We start from the raw sequence: 21401 nt of genomic DNA, 5'->3' as shown, positions 1-21401 counted from the left end.
TTTTCTCCCCCCCCCTTTTTCCCAAGCCGCTAAGCCGCTAATCAGCTGATCCTAAGCCGCTAAGCCGCTTATCAGCTGATTCGCTAAGCCGCTAATAGCGCTAATCCGCTAAGCCGCTAATGGGCTTGCTTCGCAAGACGAAAAAACCGCAAGACGAAGAGACTCGCGGAACGGATTCTTTTCGTCTTGCGAGGCACCACTGTAAATTAAAACTTAGTATATTTTATTTATACTTTGCTCGTCTGGATGGGTTTCCCCAGCCACTTCAGGCAGCTTTACAGCACATATAAAACATAGTAAAATGTTTTCTATTTGAGATTCATGCGTTGCGGGGGCGGGGGGGTGTCAGACTAGATTACTCTAGGGGTACCTTCCAACTCCACAATTGTATGATTCCTACCACCTTGACTTCCTTGGAAGAAAAGGTGGTATATGCATGAACTAAATGAATAAAATGATACTTTATTATTTCCTCCCCATAAAATCAATATACTGCTTAATTGTAAAAACAAAACCCCAAAGCAGTTTACAAGAGGAATAGAACGATGACATTATCAGTAAGAAAACAGTTAAAAGCAACAATTTGAAACCTCCAAAAAATAATTTAAACCGATAAGCTGAAAACCAAATTGAAGCACATGTCAGCGTTCCACATGTCTGGATAGACTTGCTTAAATAAAAGTGTTTTTAGTGAAGGCGCCTGGCTGTTGTCAAAAGGCAGGGAGTTCCATAGGGTGGCTGTTTTTGGCATGTCAGCTGTTTTTATTCCAAGGCGATCCGAACTGCTTGCCTAGTTCATTTCATTCATTATGTACTGCTTACAAGGCTCTTCACGGTTATAACTCAGGTCCAAATATATATTAGAAAAGGATAGAGAATTTCTACGTTCTACAAAATGCCGCCGACAGCAAAACAGAACCTCAGCCTTTCAATCAAAACATTGTAAAAATTTGCCTGTGAAGCGGTTTTTAAATCGGCAAACAAATGGCAGCGAGCTCAGCGGAGCCTCCCTGTTCACTCACAGTCTATCTGAATGTCAGTTGCTGATGGGGGAGGTTGGTAAACCAGCTGGCACTTGGCTGTAGGCTTTTCTGCCTGCCTTTTGGCCTTTCTGGAGACATCTGTGAATAATAATAATAATAATAATTTATTATTTATACCCCGCCCATTTGGCTGGGTTTCCCCAGCCACTCTGGGCGGCTTCCAACAAAACACTAAAATACAATGACCTATTAAACATTAAAAGCTCCCCCTACAGGGCTGCCTTTAGATGTCTTCTAAAAGTTTGGTAGTTATTTTTCTCTTTGACATTTGGTGGGAGGGCGTTCCACAGGGCGGGTGCCACTACCGAGAAGGCCCTCTGCCTGGTTCCCTGTAACTTGGCTTCTCGCAGTGAGGGAACCGCCAGAAGGCCCTCAGCACTGGACCTTGGTGTCTGGGCAGAACGATGGGAGTGGAGACGCTCCTTCAGGTATACTGGGCCGAGGCTGTTTAGGGCTTTAAAGGTCAGCACCAACACTGTGAATTGTGCTCAGAAATGTACTGGGAGCCAATGTAGGTCTTTCAAGACCGGTGTTATATGGTCTCGGCGGCTGCTCCCAGTCACTAGTCTAGCTGCCGTATTCTGGATTAGTTGTAGTTCCCGGGTCACCTTCAAAGGTAGCCCCATGTAGAGCGCATTGCAGTAGTCCAAGTGAGAGATAACCAGAGAATGCACCACTCTGGCGAAGCAGTCCACGGGCAGGTAGGGTCTCAGCCTGCGTACCAGATGGAGCTGGTAAACAGCTGCCCTGGACACAGAATTGACCTGTGCCTCCATGGACAGCTGTGAGTCCAAAATGACTCCTAGGTTGCGCACCTGGTCCTTCAGGGGCACAGTTACCCCATTCAGGACCAGGGAGTCCTCCACACCTGCCCATCTCCTGTCCCCAAAAACAGTACTTCTGTCTTGTCAGGATTCAACCTCAATCAGGATTCAACCTGTGAGGAGCTGTGCAACTTGGATCCCTTCAGCCTGATCCGGTTCTTACCGCGCCTCTTTTCATTGGGGGTAGGCTTGAGTGCGAGTTCTGCCCCCCCCAGGCCAGGATCCAGGACCTAGGTGCCTGGGCCTGCTCCTTGCCTCCTCTCCATGCTTAATGCTGCTTTTGCCTCCAGGGAGACCAACATGAAGGTCCGTCAAGCCATCCCAGTGACGTCGGAGCTGAGTGACACCAGCAAGCTTGCGCACTTTGATGGTGAGTGGGGGGGGGCGGGCATAGTTTTGGATGGGACACAGAGCATGCAGGTTTTCCTAACTGGCTCTTGGGACACCCCCTCCCTCCTTGAGTGTGTTTTCCCCTGCCTGGGCCGAGAGTCCTTCGTCTCTTGGGGCTGAGAAACGCTCCCCACCTCTGGTTTGCCTGGTGCCACCAGTGCTTTGCAGGTTGCAAAGGGACAGGTCCCTGCCCCAGGTAGCTTACATTATAAAATGCTGAGGGAACGGGAGGAGGGAAAGGGGAGCATCCTCAATAAAACTCCAACCAGATAAGTCTCTGCCCCGAGGATCTGAACTTTGGTTGAATTGGAAAAGAGACTGAGGGCAAGGTGATGATAACAACAACAACAACAACAACAACATGCATTAATTAATTAATTAATGCCCCGTCCATCCAGCTGGGTTTCCCCAGCCACTCTGGGTGGCTCCCAACAGAATATTAAAATCACGATAAAACTTCAAACATTAAAAACTTCCCTAAACAGGGCTGCCTTCAGATGTCTTCTAAAAGTCAGATAGTTGTTTATTTCCTTGACATCTGATGGGAGGGCGTTCACAGGGCGGGTGCCACTACTGAGAAGGCCCTCTGCTTGGTTCCCTGTAACCTCACTTCTCGCAGTCAGGAAACTGCCAGAAGGCCCTCGGAGCTGGGCCTCAGTGTCTGGGGTGAACGATGATGGTGGAGATGCTCCTTCAGGTATACTGGGCCGAGGCCGTTTAGGTGGCCCATGAATAGCTGAGCTTTATCTTCCTCATAGTCTTTCATTGGCTCTGGCGCCACCTGCTGTTGGGCTCCCTGCCTGCCACCCAGTGGGCACCTCCAGCCTCTGCTCGCTGCACCCAGCAAAATTTCCTAGCTTGGAGGAAATGCAAGGTACTTCCGGCTGGGGAATTTGTTCTGAATTGATGCGTTTTGACTTCAGGGGAGGTGATCTGCGAGCCGCCCAACAATAAGCTGGACAAGTTCAGCGGGACGCTCTACTGGAAGGACAGCAAGCACTCCTTGAGCAATCAGAATATGCTGCTTCGTGGCTGCGTCCTCCGCAATACGGAGTGGTGTTTTGGCCTTGTCATCTTCGCAGGTGCGTGAGCTTATTTCCAGCTTATTTCAGTTTTCCTTAAAGCGGTTGATACCCTGCTCTTCATCCAAGGAGCCTCACCCAGAGCACCTTGCCTTCCCACCCCCAAAACCAGCCTGCCCCTCGGTGCACAATAGGGAAAGACCCAACATGCTGTGATGGCTTGGGACTCGGAATCAGAGGAGTCTCAGTCTGCACCGGATCCTTGGCCTCAGGCATCATCTGAACCAAGTCTGGGGCCTGATCCTGAAGAGTCCCAGTCTGCACAGGTTCCCCTGCAACAAACACCAGCTGGGCCGAGTCAGGGGCCTGATCCTGCCCTGGCTCCAAATGCGGGGATGACCTCGTTGCCTCCAGCTGGGCCGTCACTTACAGCAGCTCTGCTACCAGTTGGGTCAGGGGAGGCTGAGGCGGCCTCTGGGTCTAGTAACCCACCAACGTCTCCCGAGCTGCAGAGACTAAGGTCTGAGAGAAGGAGAGACCTGAGAACTCGCAGGAGGAGTGCTCGCCTTCGGGCGAAACAGGGAGCTGAGTCGCCGGGGGATCAGGACCGGCCGTTACCCTGCCAAAGATAAAAGGCTGTCGGACCCCGTTCCAGGTTGTGGGAGCAACATGGCTGTATGCTAGAACCTGCCTGAGATCCTGTACCTGTCCTTGCCTGGTTTCCTGCCTTGGCCCTGTCGGACTGACTCCCAGGGGAACCTTCGGATTCTGGTCCAGTCCTGGACCGCGTTTCACGGGTTACCCCCGGACCCAGCACACACGCAAGGAGAAAGGGAGAGGGGTTATTGTCCCTCCCTCAACTGATCTCTCATGGCCTCCTGAAGCTCCGACAGGATAGGTTGAAAAGAAGAAGAAGAAGAAGAAGAAGAAGAAGAAGAAGAGGAGGAGGAGGAGTTTGGATTTGGTATCCCGCTTTATCACTACCCTAAGGAGTCTCAAAGCGGCTAACAATCTCCTTTCCTTTCCTCCCCCACAACAAACACTCTGTGAGGTGAGTGGGGCTGAGAGACTTCAGAGAAGTGTGACTGGCCCAAGGTCACCCAGCAGCTGCATGTGGAGGAGCGGGGAAGCGAACCCGGTTCACCAGATTACGAGTCCACCGCTCTTAACCACTACACCACACTGGAAGAATTGTTTCACAAGGTCACAACAATGGGGGAAAGTCAATGCTTCCCAACCTTGACTTATTTGTTACATTTCATTTCATGGAACCATAAAATTGGAGAGTTGAAAAGGAGCCACAAGGGTCATCTAGGCCAGGCAGGTCCAACCGGTCGATCACGATCTACTGGTCGATCGCGGGATGTTCCTGGTGGATCCTAAGCGATTGTTAGCCAAAAAGGAAAGGATAGGGGGAAAATAATGCTCAACAACCATGGTCTCTCCCCCTAAAAAAGATAGTTGGATGTTCCTGATCTAGGCCAATGCAGAAAATCTACAAGGACCTGGGGCCTGGCTCAGGAGCAGATGGGCAGCCAGCGCAAATGTTTTAAATGCTGGAGTCACATTACAGTGGTACCTCAGGTTACAAACACCTTGGGGATACAAACACTCCAGGTTACAGGCTCCGCTAGCCCGGAAGTAGTACCTCGGATTAAGAACTTTACCTCAGGATGGGAACAGGAATCGCATGGCGATGGCAGCGGGAGGCCCCATTAGCTAAAGCGCGCCTCAGGTTTAGAACGATTTCGGGTTAAAAACGGACCTCTGGAATGAATTAAGTTCTTAACCCGAGGTACCACTGTAAATTACCTCACGTTCCTCCTGTATGTTTATTTCTCTGGCTCCTACAGGCCCAGACACCAAACTAATGCAGAACAGCGGCCGCACGAAATTCAAGAGAACGAGCATTGACCGCTTGATGAACACTTTGGTGCTTTGGGTACGTAAAGCTCCCTGCTTCCTCCCTCCCTTCCTAGAATTTTAGAGTTGGATGAGACCCTCTGAGGATTATCTAGACCAGGGGTCAGCAAGGTTTACTGGCCGTAGGCCGGATCTCTCACACGGAGGTCATCCGTGGGCCAGACTGGCGCAGCGCGACGCCGGAAATTGCGTCTGCACATATCCGCAGCGCTGGAAATTGCTTCTGCGCATGCCCAGACACCGGAAATCACACCTGTGCAGAAGCGATTTTCAGCGTCTGGACATGCGCAGACACAATTTCCAGTATCCGGGCATTGCAGACGCAATTTCCGGCGCCGCTTGGTGAGTTGCGCTGATTTAGGGCAGTGCGTGGGGGACTCGCTGAGTGGGCGGCTCAGTTTGGGGGCAGCTTGTGGGTTGGTAAAATGGTCTTCGTGGGCTGCATCCGGCCCATGGGCCACACGTTGCCGATCCCTATCAACCCCCTGTGATGCAGGAATTCTGTCCCTGGGTGGGCTCGAACCACCAACCTTCTGGTTAACGGTTTTTAAGCAAGGAGTCCCCCCTCCTGTTCCACCTGAGCATAGAAGATCCTCTTTGCGTGTTTTATTTGTCCGCTTTTAATACTCCGTGCACCTTCCCCCGGCAGATCTTCGGCTTTCTCGTGTGCATGGGCATCATCCTGGCCATTGGCAACTCCATCTGGGAGTACGAGGTGGGCGCCTGCTTCCAGATCTACCTGCCCTGGGACGAGGCGGTCGACAGTGCCTTTTTCTCTGGCTTCCTCTCCTTCTGGTCCTATATCATCATCCTGAACACGGTCGTCCCCATCTCCCTCTACGTCAGGTATTTTGGGGCGCTCTCGTCCCCCTCCCACCGTTTTTGTCGCCCTTAATAATTCCTAGCAATTATGGGATATGGCTTTCAATATTCTCAGTAGCTTAGTCCTCCAATAAAAGGGTAGCATTATATTAACGGGGTACAGGCCTGACGTACGGTTGCCTTGATTTGTTAAAAAGGGCCTGTGGTTAATCTTAACCATGGTTAGTCTACCATGGTTAGTCTTAGCCGTGGTTGATCTTAACCATGGTTAGGGAAAACAAGCCAGCTTCATAAACTAGGGTTTGGAGGTAGCTTGCTTCTGCTGCGTGTAGTTTCAACTGACAGTAATCTGCCTGGTTTTGGATGTCACGACAAACTGCAAGACGTCTAAAACGAAAGCGAAATCTCCCATTCTCCTCCTTGCAGAAAGAAAGGGTCAGTGAGACTGATACTTCTGCAGCTTCGTGCAGGCACAGCCCCTACGTAATACAGGTCAACAGTCCTTGCATCAACCCGTGTAAGACATGGCCAGCATTTATTACACCCCTATTACAGACGGGGAAGGTTGAGGTCGAGTGACTTGCCTACTGCTTCACCTCCAACGAGTTCTCAGCTGAGATTGCAACTGCGGCTTTTGCTTATTAGCTGCTGTCCCTGAATCCTTGATCTCGTCCCAGAGTCTTTAGACAGGCAGTGTCCAGACCCCTGAGCTCCCTCGAAACCAACCTATAACTTCAGGAGGAGACGGGATTGAGAGTTGGGATCCTCCTGGTGGTGCAGCGATGAAACTGCTTGCAGCTTTGCGAAGCTAAGCAGGGTCCGGTATGGTTTCAAGTTGGATGGGGGACCGTGTGTTGAGATTCCTGCATTGCAGTGGGTTGGACTAGATGACCCTGGGGTCCCCTTCCAGCTTTGATTCTAAAAGAGGTGAGCAGGCAGAATTTTAGGAAGCGGGCATCTGATGCTATTATCAGGAATGATCTGACCAGTTTTATCTCTCCCACCTTCTCCTAACGATGCCTCTGTCATCCACGTTTAGTATGTCCTGATGGCTGCACTGCCACATTCCTATTTTTTGGTTTCATCTTATTTTCCCCCTGCCTTTCTGCCTGCAACCCTGCTATCTGTGTCTGTTCATTTTTTGGTTGGTTTAATTTCTCTTTTTCTTTTGAATTCTTCAGCACGAATTTCTCTTTCTCTCTCACACCCTTAGCCCCCAGGTAAGAGCATGCACCGCCACCCGAAATCCTCTTCCAGCTTTGCTTGGGTCCTTGCAGCTTACGGTGAGGTAGGGGGTGAGTGGGATGTCCCGTTCCGTAGCATTCTGTGAGCTGCATAAGGGATGTAGCTTAGTGGTTACAGCATGCAGAGGGTTCCAGGTTCAAATTCTGGCATCTCCCAGGTACAGATGAGAGCATCTCCTGCCGTAAAACCTGGAGAGACAGGTCAGTGTTGACAGTGCTGACCTGGATAGATAAATATAGATAGATATAAGGTAGCTTAGTTCAGGTGCACAAGCAATTATTTTTAAGGGAAGGCCATAGTACAGTAATAGAGCAACTGCTTTGCTTGCCAAAGGATCCGGGTTCAATCCCAGTGACATCTCCAGCTTGCACAGCTGACACACAGGGAAGCAGCTTCCCTGCCCATCAGCTGAGCTGGTCAAGAAGACCTCCGCTGCCCCTCTGGCTTGCACAAGCCTGGAGAGCAGTGGGGTTTGCTCATGTGTTAAGCAGTGAGGCCTCCAGCTCGCGAGAAGACCATTGGACTCTCTGGAGGGTCTGCTCACAAGCCAGGGCACGCGGGTGGCGCTGTGGTCCAAACCACTGAGCCTCTTGGGCTTGCCGATCAGAAGGTCGGCGGTTTGAATCCCTGCGACGGAATAAGCTACCATTGCTCAGTCCCTGCTCCTGCCAACCTAGCAGTTCGAAAGCACGCTAGTGCAAGTAGATAAATAGGTACCACTCCGGCGGGAAGGTATACGACGTTTCTGTATGCTCTGGTTTCCGTCACGGTGTTCTGTTGCACCAGAAGCAGTTTAGTCATGCTGGCCACATGATCTGGTAAGCTGTCTGTGGACAAACGCCGGCTCTCTTGGCCTGAAGCAAGATGAACACCGCAATCCCACCTTTGACTGGACTGTACCAGCAGGGGGTCCCTTACCTTTATCTTCCCCGCAATCCAGTTGTAGTCTCCAGGGTGTTCCCCATTTCCATGTTCCTGATACTGCAAGTGTGCACAGTTGCATGCAAAAATGTCACCTGTAAATGGGGAGTAGGGACGCGGGTGGCGCTGTGGGTTAAACCACAGAGCCTAGGGCTTGCCGATCAGAAGGTCGGCGGTTCGAATCCCCGTGACGGGGTGAGCTCTCGTTGCTCAGTCCCTGCTCCTGCCAACCTAGCAGTTCGAAAGCATGTCAAAGTTCAAGTAGATAAATAGGTACCGCTGCGGCGGGAAGGTAAACAGCATTTCCATGCGCTGCTCTGGTTTGCCAGAAGCGGCTTAGTCTTGCTGGCCACATGACCCGGAAGCTGTACGCCGGCTCCCTTGGCCAGTAAAGCGAGATGAGCGCTGCAACCCCAGAGTCGGCCATGACTGGACCTCATGGTCAGGGGTCCCTTTACCTTTTTAATGGTCAGAGCTGTTCGATGGTGCCCTGGAAGGTGATTGGCTCTTCCTTGCTGGAAGTATTTAAACAGAGGCTGGACAATCGTTTGTCAAGGGTGCGTAGTTGCAAGATTGGACCTAATGGTCAGGGGTCCATTTACCTTTTTTAATGGGGAGTGGCCTGTACTAAGTTAGATGGACCAAATGACCTGACTCAATATGAGGCAACTTTCTGTATTTCTATAAGGTATAGTCTGCTATCTTTCCACCCCTTCCCCAAACCCTGGTAGGGGATAGCGCTTCAGGCCTGTGACTGGCCGATTCCGAGATCTTCCTCTCATTTCTCGGGGCTTGTTTGTTTCTTCGTTCATTCATCAGACTTCCATCTTGTGGGCTCAGAGCAGCTTTTACACCCGCCTGTCTGTAAATCTGTGGTTTTGGGGAGCCTCCAGGCAGGCCGGGGGGCATTTGCTGGATCTCTCCAGGCCCTGGGCCCAATCCAGAGGCAAGGAACCCTTTCCAACTCGAGGGCCTTTCTGGGCATGTTTTTGAGGGCCATGTGCCAGTGGTAGTCTGGGCCAGAGGCAGAAAGAGAGAGCGGGGGAATGAATTTTACCTTGGTGCAGTGAGCTGGTTTCTATCCCTGCGCTAACCTCTTCCTCCTCCCATGTCTGCGAAGCGTGGAGGTGATTCGCCTCGGGCACAGCTACTTCATCAACTGGGATAAGAAGATGTATTGCATGAAGAGGTGCACGCCGGCTGAGGCCCGGACCACGACCCTCAACGAGGAGCTGGGGCAGGTGGAGTACATCTTCTCTGACAAGACGGGCACCCTCACCCAGAACATCATGGTCTTCAGCAAGTGCTCGGTGAACGGGCGCAGCTACGGTAAGCCAGGTGGCCCAAAATGCAGACAAAGCCGGGTTCGAAACCAGTTTTGTTGTCATTATGACTAGGGTTTTTTTTCAAAAAATATTAGTTGCTGATATTGGTTCTTCTTCTTCAAATTATTAGTTGCTGTTATTTGTTCTTCTTCAAATTACAGTGGTACCTTGGGTTACATACGCTTCAGGTTACATACGCTTCAGGTTACATACGCTTCAGGTTACAGACTCCGCTAACCCAGAAATAGTGCTTCAGGTTAAGAACTTTGCTTCAGGATGAGAACAGAAATCGTGCTCTGGTGGCACAGCGGCAGCAGGAGGCCCCATTAGCTAAAGTGGTGCTTCAGGTTAAGAACAGTTTCAGGTTAAGAATGGACCTCCGGAACAAATTAAGTACTTAACCCGAGGTACCACTGTAGTAGTAGTAGTAGTAATTATTATTATTATTATTATTATTATTATTATTATTATTATTATTATTATTATTGTTTGTTCTTCTCTTTCAAATTATTAGTTGCTGTTATTGGTGGTTCCTCCTCTTCTTCTTCTTCTTCTTCTTCTTCTTCTTCTTCACTACAGTAGGACCTTGGTTCTTGAACTTAATCCTTTCCGGGAGTCTGTTCGACTCCCGAAACCATTCAAAAACCAAGCTGCGGCTTTTGATTGGCTGCAGGAGCTTCCTGCGCTCAAACGGACTCCACGTCGGACATTCAGCTTCCGAAAAATGTTCACAAACCAGAACACTTACTTCTGGGTTTGTGGCATTTGGGAGCCAATTTATTCGGGCGTCAAGCTGTTTGAGTACCAAAGTACCACTGTACTGTTCAAGTGACTGGCTGCACCAGGCGAGGGGAGCCAGTGGGTCTGAAACCCCAGTGAGTTAAGGACTTCCACTGCATGTGAAGACAGATTCCAGCGGATTGAACGGACTAGACCAATCATGGGCCCGATGGTCAAGAAAGCAATTTCTGCACATGCTGTAGAGGGAAGTGAGGGGCAGATGGGGCTCGTCCTAAACGGCCTCAGTCCAGGACACCTGAAGGAGCGTCTCCACCCCCATCATTCAGCCCGGACACTGAGGTCCAGTGCCGAGGGCCTTCTGGTGGTTCCCTCCCTGCGAGAAGTGAGGTTACAGGGAACCAGGCAGAGGGCCTTCTCTGTAGTGGCGCCTGCCCTGTGGAACGCCCTCCCACCAGATGTCAAGGCAATAAACAACTACCGTATTTTTCGCTCCATAAGACGCACTTTTCCCCTCCTAAAAAGTAAGGGGAAATGTGTGTGCGTCTTATGGAGCGAATGCAGGCTGTGCAGCTATCGCTGAAGCCAGAACAGCGATGGTGTTCTACTATGGTGTGTCAATACCTCCTCTCTCTCTCGCCCTCCTGGGTCGTGACCCTCGCTCTTTATTTTTCTCTGTTTCGCAGGTGATGTCCTGGATGTTCTGGGTTACAAGGCTGAGCTCGGAGAGGTAGGAGCTGTGGGAGAATCTCGGCGACGAGATGGATGGCAGAAAGGAGCGGGGAAAGGGGTTTTTATTAAGGGGAGTGGGGGGTGGGACGGGGAGGGGAGGGGGAAGGAAAGTGGTGGCAGAAACACCCACCCGCAGAGCTGCCACCTGTTATCGGGAATAATAACAGTGATAATGGTCACCTAATTAATTTATATACTCCCATTAGGATGCATGGCATTCCACAGCGCATAAAAGGACAAAGTCCCTGCCCCGATGAGCTTACAATCTATTTTAAAAAAGAGATTAATCTTAAACTCCCCAATGTCCTGTCTGGAGGATGAAAATCCATCGTTCGAAAGGAGGAGTTTTTGTGTTCCAAGTGGCATATTTGTCCTGGAAGCAGAAATGTTGTCACATTGACTTAAAAACATGGGCCAAATGAAACCTTCGCTGCAGATCCCGCCCCGCCCCCAAGTTTATGTAGGGTGGCTTTTTATATGCCCTCCATTAGCCCTTGTCAAAATAGGCATTATTATTATTTTATAATAATTTTTATTTTATTTATTTTATTTTTTAGATATTTATACCCCGCCCTCCCCAGCCAAGACTGAGCTCAGGGTGGCTAACACCAAATATAAAAACAGTTGATTGAAATACAGCTTTAAAAAAAACAAGATTAAAATACAACATTAAAACATTAAAATGCAGCCTCATTTCAGTGGAAACGCAATCAAAACCTTTTTTGGGGGTAAAAAAACGTCAAGTTTTTGTTAGTTTTATTAGTTTTCAATTACAACAATCCAATAATAGCCTCAAAAAAATAGGCAATTGTTATCTTGGGTGATGTAGCTGGCTGCTGGAGGCTGCTGTATTTGGGCGAATGGGGGCTGTGCCCCACCAGCTTCACTCGGCTCTCTGCCAGCTCCTCACCTGCCTACCTTCTTTCTTACATCCAGTCCAGGAGGCTTGTCTGTCTCCCAGCATCTTCCCCCTCCTTCCTCTCAGTTTTGATCATGTCAGAACTCAGCAGGGATCAGGAGCAGGATAATGGGGACGAAACTGCATGCGTTGGCTCCACCTGCCATTGCCTCTGGCGCCCCCTACTGTCAAGCTCCCGGCCTCCCACCCTACCAGTCCCTACGCTCACCTGGCCACCACTGTTCGTAATCCTTCTTCTCCTCCTCCCGGCCTCCCCCAGAAGACGGAACCAGTGGACTTCTCTTTCAATCCCCTGGCGGACCCCAAGTTCACCTTCTGGGACGCGGCGCTGCTGGAAGCGGTCAAGATCGGTGACCCTCATGTACACGAGTTCTTCCGCCTCCTCTCCCTCTGCCACACGGTCATGTCCGAGGAGAAGAGCCCAGGTTGGGATCGGGGTCTTTTAAAAAATCAGGGGGAAGAGGAGGAGGTGTTGGTCTTGCTACAGGGATGGAGAGTCTTCTGAAGTTTACAGCATGTTACTCCTTGAAGGAGAACTACCGTATTTTTCGCTGCATAAGACGCACTTTTCCCCTCCTAAAAAGAACAGTGGTACCTCGGGTTAAGTACTTAATTTGTTAGCGGAGTCTGTAACTTGAAGCGTATGTAACCTGAAGCGTATGTAACCTGAGGTACCACTGTAAGGGGAAATGGAGCCAAATTGCCCAGGGGCGAAAAGCAGATTGTGCTTTCTTTTTTTTTTTTTAGAAAGAGGGAAGGGGGTGTTGAACCAAACTGCTGAGCAGCTGATCAGCAAGCGATTGGGACGCTAGCGAGAAAGGAGGCTGCCTGGGAGGGTGGAGGTAAAGACAGTGAACTTGCAAGGAGAGGAGACAGGAATACTAAAACAAGCAATGAGGAAATAAATTAGAAGAAAAGGAGGAGCAAAAAACTGCTCCAGCTAAGGAAAAGACGCTAAGGCTAACAAGAGGGAAGGGGGTGTTGAAACGAAGCTGCTGATCAGCTGATTGGCAAGCGATCAGGAGGGAGATAAGGGATGCGCCAAAACCACCCTTAACTAAAACATGCAGTGAAGCGGTTTAAGAAGCATAACAATTAAATTGGTTAAACATAGAATTGTAGAGGTGGAAGGGACACGAGGGTTGTCTAGCCCAGCGCGGGGCTTTAACCCAACAACTGAGCTATTCCAGCGAGTAAAAAGCAGTTAAAACAACAACATGAACTTCAGGGGTGAAGGAGATGTGACTTCAGGAGCCCGCAGAATGCCAATGCTGATGGCGGTCTCGTACAGTAATACCTTGGGTTACAGACGCTTCAGGTTGCGCGTTTTCGGGTTACGGACGATCCGAAACCCGGAAGGACCGGAATGGGTTACTTCTGGGTTTTGGTGTATGCACAGAAGCACTAAATCGCGCTTTGCGCATGTGCAGAAGCACCAAATTGCAACCCGTGTGTGCACAGCGGGTTGCGAATGTGCCTTCCGCACGGATCACGTTCACAACCTAAGCGCCCACTGTATTTCAGGAGGAAATGCAGCCGTTTTGCAGCGCCAGTTTCAGATTCCCCCCTCTCTCTCTTTCTTCTCCCTCTTTACCAAAACAGGGGAGTTGTTTTACAAAGCCCAGTCCCCAGACGAGGGCGCCCTGGTGACCGCCTCCCGCAACTTTGGCTTTGTTTTCCGCGGACGCACCCCCAAGACCATCGTGATCCAGGAGCTGGGGCGGCCCGTCACCTACCAGCTTCTCGCCATCTTGGACTTCAACAACGTCCGCAAGCGCATGTCAGTCATTGGTGAGAACGGGGGAGGCGCCGGTGGAGATGGGGATGGGATGACGGGAGCGGCTACCAAACCCTGGGCTAGTGCAGGGGTCATCAAGGCTTACCGGACATGAGCTGGATCACTCCTGCGAAGATCCTCCGTGATCCGGGCAAGCGCAGCGCAATGCTGGAAATCGCTCCTGCACAAGTCCATGGCACCAGAAGTTGCTTCTGTGCAGGCCCAGAAGCCAGAAATTGCATCTGCGCATGTCCATGGCTCCAGAAATTGCTTCTGTGCAGGCCCAGAAGCCAGAAATTGCATCTGCGCATGTCCATGGCGCCAGAAATTGCTTCTGTGCAGGCCCAGAAGCCAGAAATTGCGTCTGCGCATGTCCATGGCACCAGAAATTGCTTCTGCGCAGGCCCAGACGCCAGAAATTGAGTCTGCGCATGTCCGCGGCACCAGAAATTGCTTCTGCACAGGCCCAGATGCTGGAAATTGCGCCTGCGCATGTCTGCAATGCCAGAAATTGCTTCTGCACATGCCCAGATGCCAAAAATTGCACCTGTGCAGAATTCTGGAGCCGCGGAAGAGAGTCCCTGCGCCGATTTAGCGCAGTGCGTGGGGACTCGCCGAGTGGGCGGCTCAGTTCGGGGGCGGCTCATGGGCCGCTTCCGGCCCATGGGCCTTCGGTTGCCGACCTCTGGGCTGGTGCCTCTCCATCTTCTCTCAGCCTATCCTACCTCACATGGCTGGCGTGAGTATAAATCTTGGCAGGAGGCATGGGTTAACTTTATCACCTGCCCTTCTCCAGCAAGTCCGGGTTACCACAATTTGAAATTCAGGATTAAAAACAGTCTGTAGCCACAGAGAGAGGGTAGACTCACTGGATAGCTCCACAGGTGAGATCAGGGGTCTGCAACTTTTAAGACAAAAAGAGCCACTTGGACCCGTTTCCGAAGGAAAAAAACTGGGAGCCGCAAAACTCGTCATTATAAAAATAACCTTTTTTGTCACTTTTTTATTATTCCTTTGTTTGACCCCTCAGAATTACTCCTCCTCATAGAAATAAACGTTAAATTAACAAGTTACCTTTGTGTGTGTGTGTGTGTGTGTGTGTGTTCTTCACTCCCCTTCAAAACAGTGACCAGCGTACATGCCCCCTTTCAATGCAGTGACCAGCGTACATGCCCCTTACAATGTAGCGGGCGGGAAGGTGACGTCGGGACGGTGCGTGACTAACGCACGCACCGCCCCCATGTGACATCACAGCCAGTACAGCGCCCGCCACAGTGGGGAGTGTCGGGGCGCACAATGCGCCTCCTCCCCTCGCTAGTATCCGCCCCGGAGCCGCGGCAAAGGTGTAAAAGAGCCACATGCGGCTCCGGAGCCACGGGTTGCAGACCCCTGGGTTAGAGCGTGGTGCTGATAACACCAAGGTTGCAGGTTTGATCCCCGTATGGGACATACTGCCTATCCCTGCATTGCAGGGGGTCGGACTAGATTATCCTTAGGGTCCCTTTCAGCTCTTTGATTCTGTGACTCATTTCAGGTCTCTATCTTCAGCCAATCAGACTCATTTGCTCTCCCCACCCCCTGCTGCAGCTTGCCCTACCTTACAGGGTGGTTGTGAGGATAAAATACAGCAGGAGGAAGAAACTGCATATATTTCTTTTCTTTTCAGAAATTTATTTATTTGGTTTTTTCAGATTGAAATTTTACAGTCACGCATACAACATAAAAACTGGATTCCAAGGAATCTCTTAGACTTCCACCCTCCCCTTTGTGGGTCTTATTATTAATCATTTCCTCCCTGATATTTTATGATACTCCAAATCCTTTACCTCTTCCAGTATGTCCAGAATTCAACCTTAAGCTACAAGTGTTACTCCAATCCTCCTAACGATTTTAACTGTTTACAACGTTAAGATAAGTTGTAAAATTTCCCCCATTCCTTATTAAAAATTTGGTCTTCCTGATTTCTGACTCTCCTGGTCGTTTTAGCCATTTCATCATATTCCATTAACTTCTTCTCTGGTCGGGACTTTAATCTTCTTTCCATCTCTAGGCCAGTAACATCCATGCAGCCGTGGTCGCATACACAAATAGTCTTTTCTACTCCTTTGGGATTTCGGCACCTAGAATTCCTAAAAGGAAAGCTCCTGGTTTTTGAGAAAAGGTTATTTTAAACATTTTTTAACTCGAAACTACTTACCATATTTTTTGCTCTATAAGACTCACTTTTTCCCTCCTAAAAAGTAAGGGGAAATGTGTGTGCGCCTTATGGAGTGAATGCAGGCTGCGCAGCTATCCCAGAAGCCAGAACAGCAAGAGGGATTGCTGCTTTCACTGCGCAGCAATCCCTCTTGCTGTTCTGTCTTATGAGATTCAGAATATTTTTTTTCTTGTTTTCCTCCTCCAAAAACTAGGTGCGTCTTATGGTCTGGTGCGTCTTATAGAGCGAAAGATTCGGTATATTCCATCCCGAGCTCCTTGGAGGAAAAATGAGCTAAAGCAGCAATAAATAAATTTCAACCTGCTTGTGCTTAAAATCTATGGGGTTTTTGTCTCCTCTCCCTTTGTCTCCCCTCCCTGCTCCCCATAAGTACGGAACCACGAGGGGCAGATCCGGCTGTACTGCAAAGGAGCAGACACCATTTTGCTGGAGAGGCTTCACCCAGGACACCAGGAGCTGTATAATGTCACCACTGACCATCTGAATGTAAGTAGTTTTGGGGGGAGCAAGGGAGGGGGTGAGTGGAAAGCAAGACTGCCATTCTGTGGGGCTAGTGATGGTTGCCACTTTGGGCGACTTGAATACAGTGGTGCCCCGCAAGACGAATGCCTCGCAAGACGGAAAACTCGCTAGACGAAAGAGTTTTCCGTTTTGGAGGTGCTTCACAAAACGAATCTCCTATGGGCTTGTTTCACAAGACGAAAATGTCTTGCGAGTTCCTGCAGGGTTTTTTCCCTCGCCCCCCCTTTCAAAGCCGCTAAGCCGCTTATCAGCTGATCCGATAAGCCGCTAATAGCCGCTAATAGCGCTAATCCGCTAATCCGTCAATGGGCTTGCTTCGCAAGACGAAAAAACTGCTAGACGAAGGGAATCACAGAACGGATTCTTTTCGTCTTGCGAGGCACCACTGTAGAGGCGTTTTAGATGCCAAACTTTTTTCTTTTCTTTTTCTTTTTGGCCTGGGCATTTGGGTCTTAATTTGAAGGGGGATTGGGAATGTGTGTGTGTCCTCTGTTTTTTTGCTCCTGCTTTTAACGGGGTGGTGTGAGCCATCCTCTTGATGTATTCTCTGCGGATCAGCATTTTTAGGTTCTTTTTCAAAGGCTGTTCTTACGTTTGGTTTCGTGTTGCTACTCTTGCATTCTAAACCCCTTTCGGATGCTTTCGTGTTAAAAAAAAAGTGACAATTAAATAGAATCGTACAGTGGTACCGCTGGTTGCGAATGGGGATCCGTTCCGGAGCCCCATTTGTAACATGATTGCAATCCGCGTCTGCATGTGTGCAGGTCGCAAATTTGCCGCTTCTGCGCATGCGCGTGATGTCATTTTGAGCGCTTGCGCGAGTGGCGAAACCTGGAAGTAACCCTTTCTGGTACTTCCGGGTCGCCGCAAGACGCAACCTGAAAAGATTTAACCTGAAGTAAACGTAACAAGGGGACGCAGGTGGCGCTGTGGGTTAAACCACAGAGCCTAGGACTTGCTGATCAGAAGGCTGGCGGTTCGAATCCCCGCGAGGTGAGCTCCCATTGCTCGGTCCCTGCTCCTGCCCACCTAGCAGTTCGAAAGCACCTCAAAGTGCAAGTAGATAAATAGGTACCGCTCCGGCGGGAAGGTAAACGGCGTTTCCGTGCCCTGCTCTGGTTCACCAGAAGCATCTTAGTCATGCTGGCCACACGACCTGGAAGCTGTACGCCGGCTCCCTTGACCAATAAAGCGAGATGAGCGCCGCAACCCCATAGTCAGCCGCGACTGGACCTAATGGTCAGGGGTCCCTTTACCTTAAACGTAACAAGAGGTATGACTGTACTGAGTTGGGGGCAAACCACGGTGATCTGCAAAATGTGCTTCCGGCTTCTTCACCTCCTCCTTCTCTTCTCCTCTCCACCTCCAGGAATATGCCGGCGAGGGTCTACGGACGTTGGTGCTGGCCTATCGCGACCTCGAAGAAAGCTACTACGCGGGTTGGGCTGAGCGCCTGAAGCGAGCCAGTTCCACAGGCGAGGGTCGCGAGGAGAGATTGGCCCAGCTTTACGAGGAAGTAGAGAACGACATGATGGTTGGTGTTTTTCACCACTGTGTTGCACGTTCTTGTTCTTTATTTTCCCATATAATTTTTTTATTAGTTTTCCGACATACCATTTTTAACAGTAATTAAACATACTTTCATCTCTTATACCATTTTTTTGACTTCCATCCGTCACAAATTTTCCAATCTATTCAGTAAATATACATTTCTTACTTCCACAGTTACATTTAACTCATAACTAATATCTCTATTCTTTCTCTACTTTGCAATGCTTCTAACTTTTCTCCTTACAATGGGCACCCGCATGGCCCCACAGTATGCCAACATCTTCATGGCAGATTTAGAACAACGTTTCCTAAACTCCTACCCACTCAAACCTCTCTTGTACCTGCGATACATTGACGATATTTTTATCATCTGGACACATGGTCAACAGACCCTGGACACCTTTCACCAGAAATTCAATGATTTTCACCCCACAATCAACCTTACAATGAATCAATCTATGCAAGAAATACATTTTTTGGATACTACTATAAAAATACAGGATGGGCGCATAGACACCACCTTATACCGCAAACCAACTGACCGACAAACATATCTACATGCCTCTAGCTACCATCCCAAACAGTCCATTGTATATAGCCAGGCACTACGTTACAGCCGCATCTGTTCCAATTCTACAGACAGAGACTCTCACCTAAGAGATCTACAGCAAACCTTTTCAGAACTAAAATACCCAGCAGATGAAGTTAGACAACAGATCAACAGAGCCAGACTGATACCCAGAGAGAACTTGCTGCAAGACAGACCCAAAAAAGAAAATAACAGAACACCTCTAGTCATCACATACAGCTCCCAAGTTAAAACAGTACAACGCATCATCAGAGATCTACAACCTCTCCTGGACAATGACAGTTCTCTTTCTCAAGCTCTGGGAGGAAGACCTTTCATTGCCTACAGACAGCCACCCAGTCTTAAACAACTCCTAACCCACAATAATACTACAACCAGACTTAACACGGACACTGGCACCAGAGCCTGCAATAAACCCAGATGCCAACTTTGCTGCCACATACACCCGGACAACACCATTACTGGCCCCAACAACATCACACATACCATCTCAGGACTATTTAATTGCTCATCGTCTAACATTGTGTATGCCATCAAATGCCAACAGTGTCCTTCAGCTCTCTATATTGGACAAACAGGCCAAAGCTTACGCCAAAGAATAAACGGACATAAATCTGACATCAAGAATCACAAAACAGAGAAACCAGTAGGAGAACACTTCAATCTCCCAGGACATTCTATACAAGATCTCAAAGTAGCTGTTTTACTACAAAGGAATTTCAGAAATAGACTGGAAAGAGAAGCTGCTGAATTACAACTCATTCCCAAATTAAAACAATGGAGAGACCTGGTCTGAACAGAGACATTGGATTCTTATCTCATTATACATGACTAAGCCATCTCTCACCTCCTCACCCCTTGCCTTTTCCTGTAAGACCTATTACAGTCATTAAGAGTCGTCAACAGGCTCATCTCAGCTATCTGCCAATCTCCGATTCCCACCACCCTTCTGAGTAATACCCCTCCCCACCTTCTCAATATATAGAAGGATCTGGCAACTTCTGTTTCAGTGTATCTGAAGAAGTGTGCATGCACACGAAAGCTTATACCAAGAACTAACTTAGTTGGTCTTTTAAGGTGCTACAGGAAGGAATTTTTTTTATTTGGTGTTTATCTAGATATTCTTCAAAGCATTTCCATTGTAGTTTTAACTTTTGATTTGATTGTAACCTTATGGCTGCTGTTATTTTTGCCAATTGTATACAGTGGTACCTTGGCTTGGATTACAACCATTTTGGATTACAACCACATCAAACTCGGAAGTGTGTCCCCCTTTTTTTGGATTGCAGCCCATTTATTTTTTTTACAACCCATTTTTTGGGGGGAGGCCCCATTGGCGAAAGCTCGCCTTGGTTTACAACCTGTTTTCATTTACAACCGGACCTCTGGAAAGGATTATGGTTGTAAACCAAGGTACCACTGTATTTTATTTTACATATCCACTCCTCTTTGGAGGGAATTTTTTCGCTAAAATCTAAAAGCCATTTTATAAACAAACATGTTTTAGAGAAGCATTATCCCTATTGCATCTCCAACAGTTAGATACCTTAGATAACCCTTTTTTAAACAAACCAACAAACAAACAAAAAAGGGATTTTTAAAATTCGTGTTGGTTTTCCCATTGTATGCCGAAATAAACCTAGACAGCATCTTAAGACATCACCTTGCCAACAAAGGTCCATATATTTAAAGCCATGGTTTTCCCAGTAGTGATGTATGGAAGTGAGAGCTGGACCATAAAGAAGGCTGATTGCCGAAGAATTGATGCTTTTGAATTCTGGTGCTGGAGGAGACTCTTGAGAGTCCCATGGACTGCAAGAAGATCAAAGCGATCTATTCTGAAGGAAATCAGCCCTGAGTGCTCACTGGAAGGACAGATCCTGAAGCTGAGGCTCCAGTACTTTGGCCACCTCATGAGAAGAGAAGACTCCCTGGAAAAGACCCTGATGTTGGGAAAGATTGAGGGCACAAGAAGAAGGGGACGACAGAGGATGAGATGGTTGGACAGTGTTCTGGAAGCTACCAGCATGAGTTTGACCAAACTGCGGGAGCCAGTGGAAGACAGGAGTGCCTGGCGTGCTCTGGTCCAGGGGGTCACAAAGAGTCGGACACAACTAAACGACTAAACGACAACAATATGCCGAAATAACCCTTTGGGAGGCTTGACCCTGAAAACCCACCTACAAATAATTCATATCAGGGGGTAGCCTGATAGGAATAGCCCTCCGGATTCCCATCAGCCTCTGACAGTTTTGCCTAGTGGGCGGGGATGATGGGAGCCGGGAGTCCAGCAATATATCTGGAAGGAACCGCATCGACTGCTTTAAATAAATAAGTGCCCTTTTTTTTATTGGGAGCTTCCAGAGGAGCCCCTCGTTTTAAGCTCCTGATCTTTCCTTCACCGCTGCGTGTGTTCCTGCCATTCGTGGGAGGTCGCAGATGCTGACAGGTGGCTGTGGTTTGCGAGGAGCTTCCTCGCGGGCCAAATTTGGACCCGGGAGTCAGAGGTCTCCCATTTTGTGGCATCAGGTAACTTTTCCTTTTGTTCCTTTCTCCCTCCAGCTGCTGGGGGCCACCGCCATCGAAGATAAGCTGCAGCAGGGCGTCCCGGAGACCATTGCCCTCCTCACACTGGCGAACATCAAGATCTGGGTGTTGACGGGAGACAAGCAAGGTGAGGCGGCTGTTCCAAATGCCAGCGAAACGTGTTCCATTTTGCAGCCCGACCAGGAATGTCCTCCCAACTCTTTATTACGGCACAGCTTGCTGGGTCCAAGGGGCCTCCTAAATCCACTTTCACACTGTACATTCAAAGCGCTGTGATACTACCATAAACCGTC

At 49.1% G+C, this 21401-nt stretch overlaps 1 protein-coding gene across 2 annotated transcripts in view; it reads left to right on the top strand.

Moving 5' to 3' along the window:
* The window catches only part of ATP8B2 (ATPase phospholipid transporting 8B2), a 59641-nt gene that overhangs the window by 21701 nt on the left and 16539 nt on the right, over nt 1-21401 (top strand). For both annotated transcript variants that reach the window (XM_081173484.1, XM_081173483.1), the window contains 11 exons: nt 2158-2237; nt 3181-3339; nt 5133-5221; nt 5852-6048; nt 9311-9519; nt 10940-10983; nt 12164-12329; nt 13507-13695; nt 16270-16385; nt 17791-17955; nt 21124-21235. In XM_081173484.1, coding sequence (XP_081029610.1) covers nt 2158-2237; nt 3181-3339; nt 5133-5221; nt 5852-6048; nt 9311-9519; nt 10940-10983; nt 12164-12329; nt 13507-13695; nt 16270-16385; nt 17791-17955; nt 21124-21235 — 1526 coding nt within the window. The remainder of the gene's footprint in view (nt 1-2157; nt 2238-3180; nt 3340-5132; nt 5222-5851; nt 6049-9310; nt 9520-10939; nt 10984-12163; nt 12330-13506; nt 13696-16269; nt 16386-17790; nt 17956-21123; nt 21236-21401) is intronic.

The sequence above is a fragment of the Podarcis bocagei genome (assembly GCF_964188305.1).
Source record: "Podarcis bocagei genome assembly, chromosome: 16".
Taxonomy (NCBI): Eukaryota; Metazoa; Chordata; class Lepidosauria; order Squamata; family Lacertidae; genus Podarcis; species Podarcis bocagei.
This window is presented reverse-complemented; position numbering and strand designations above follow the sequence as displayed.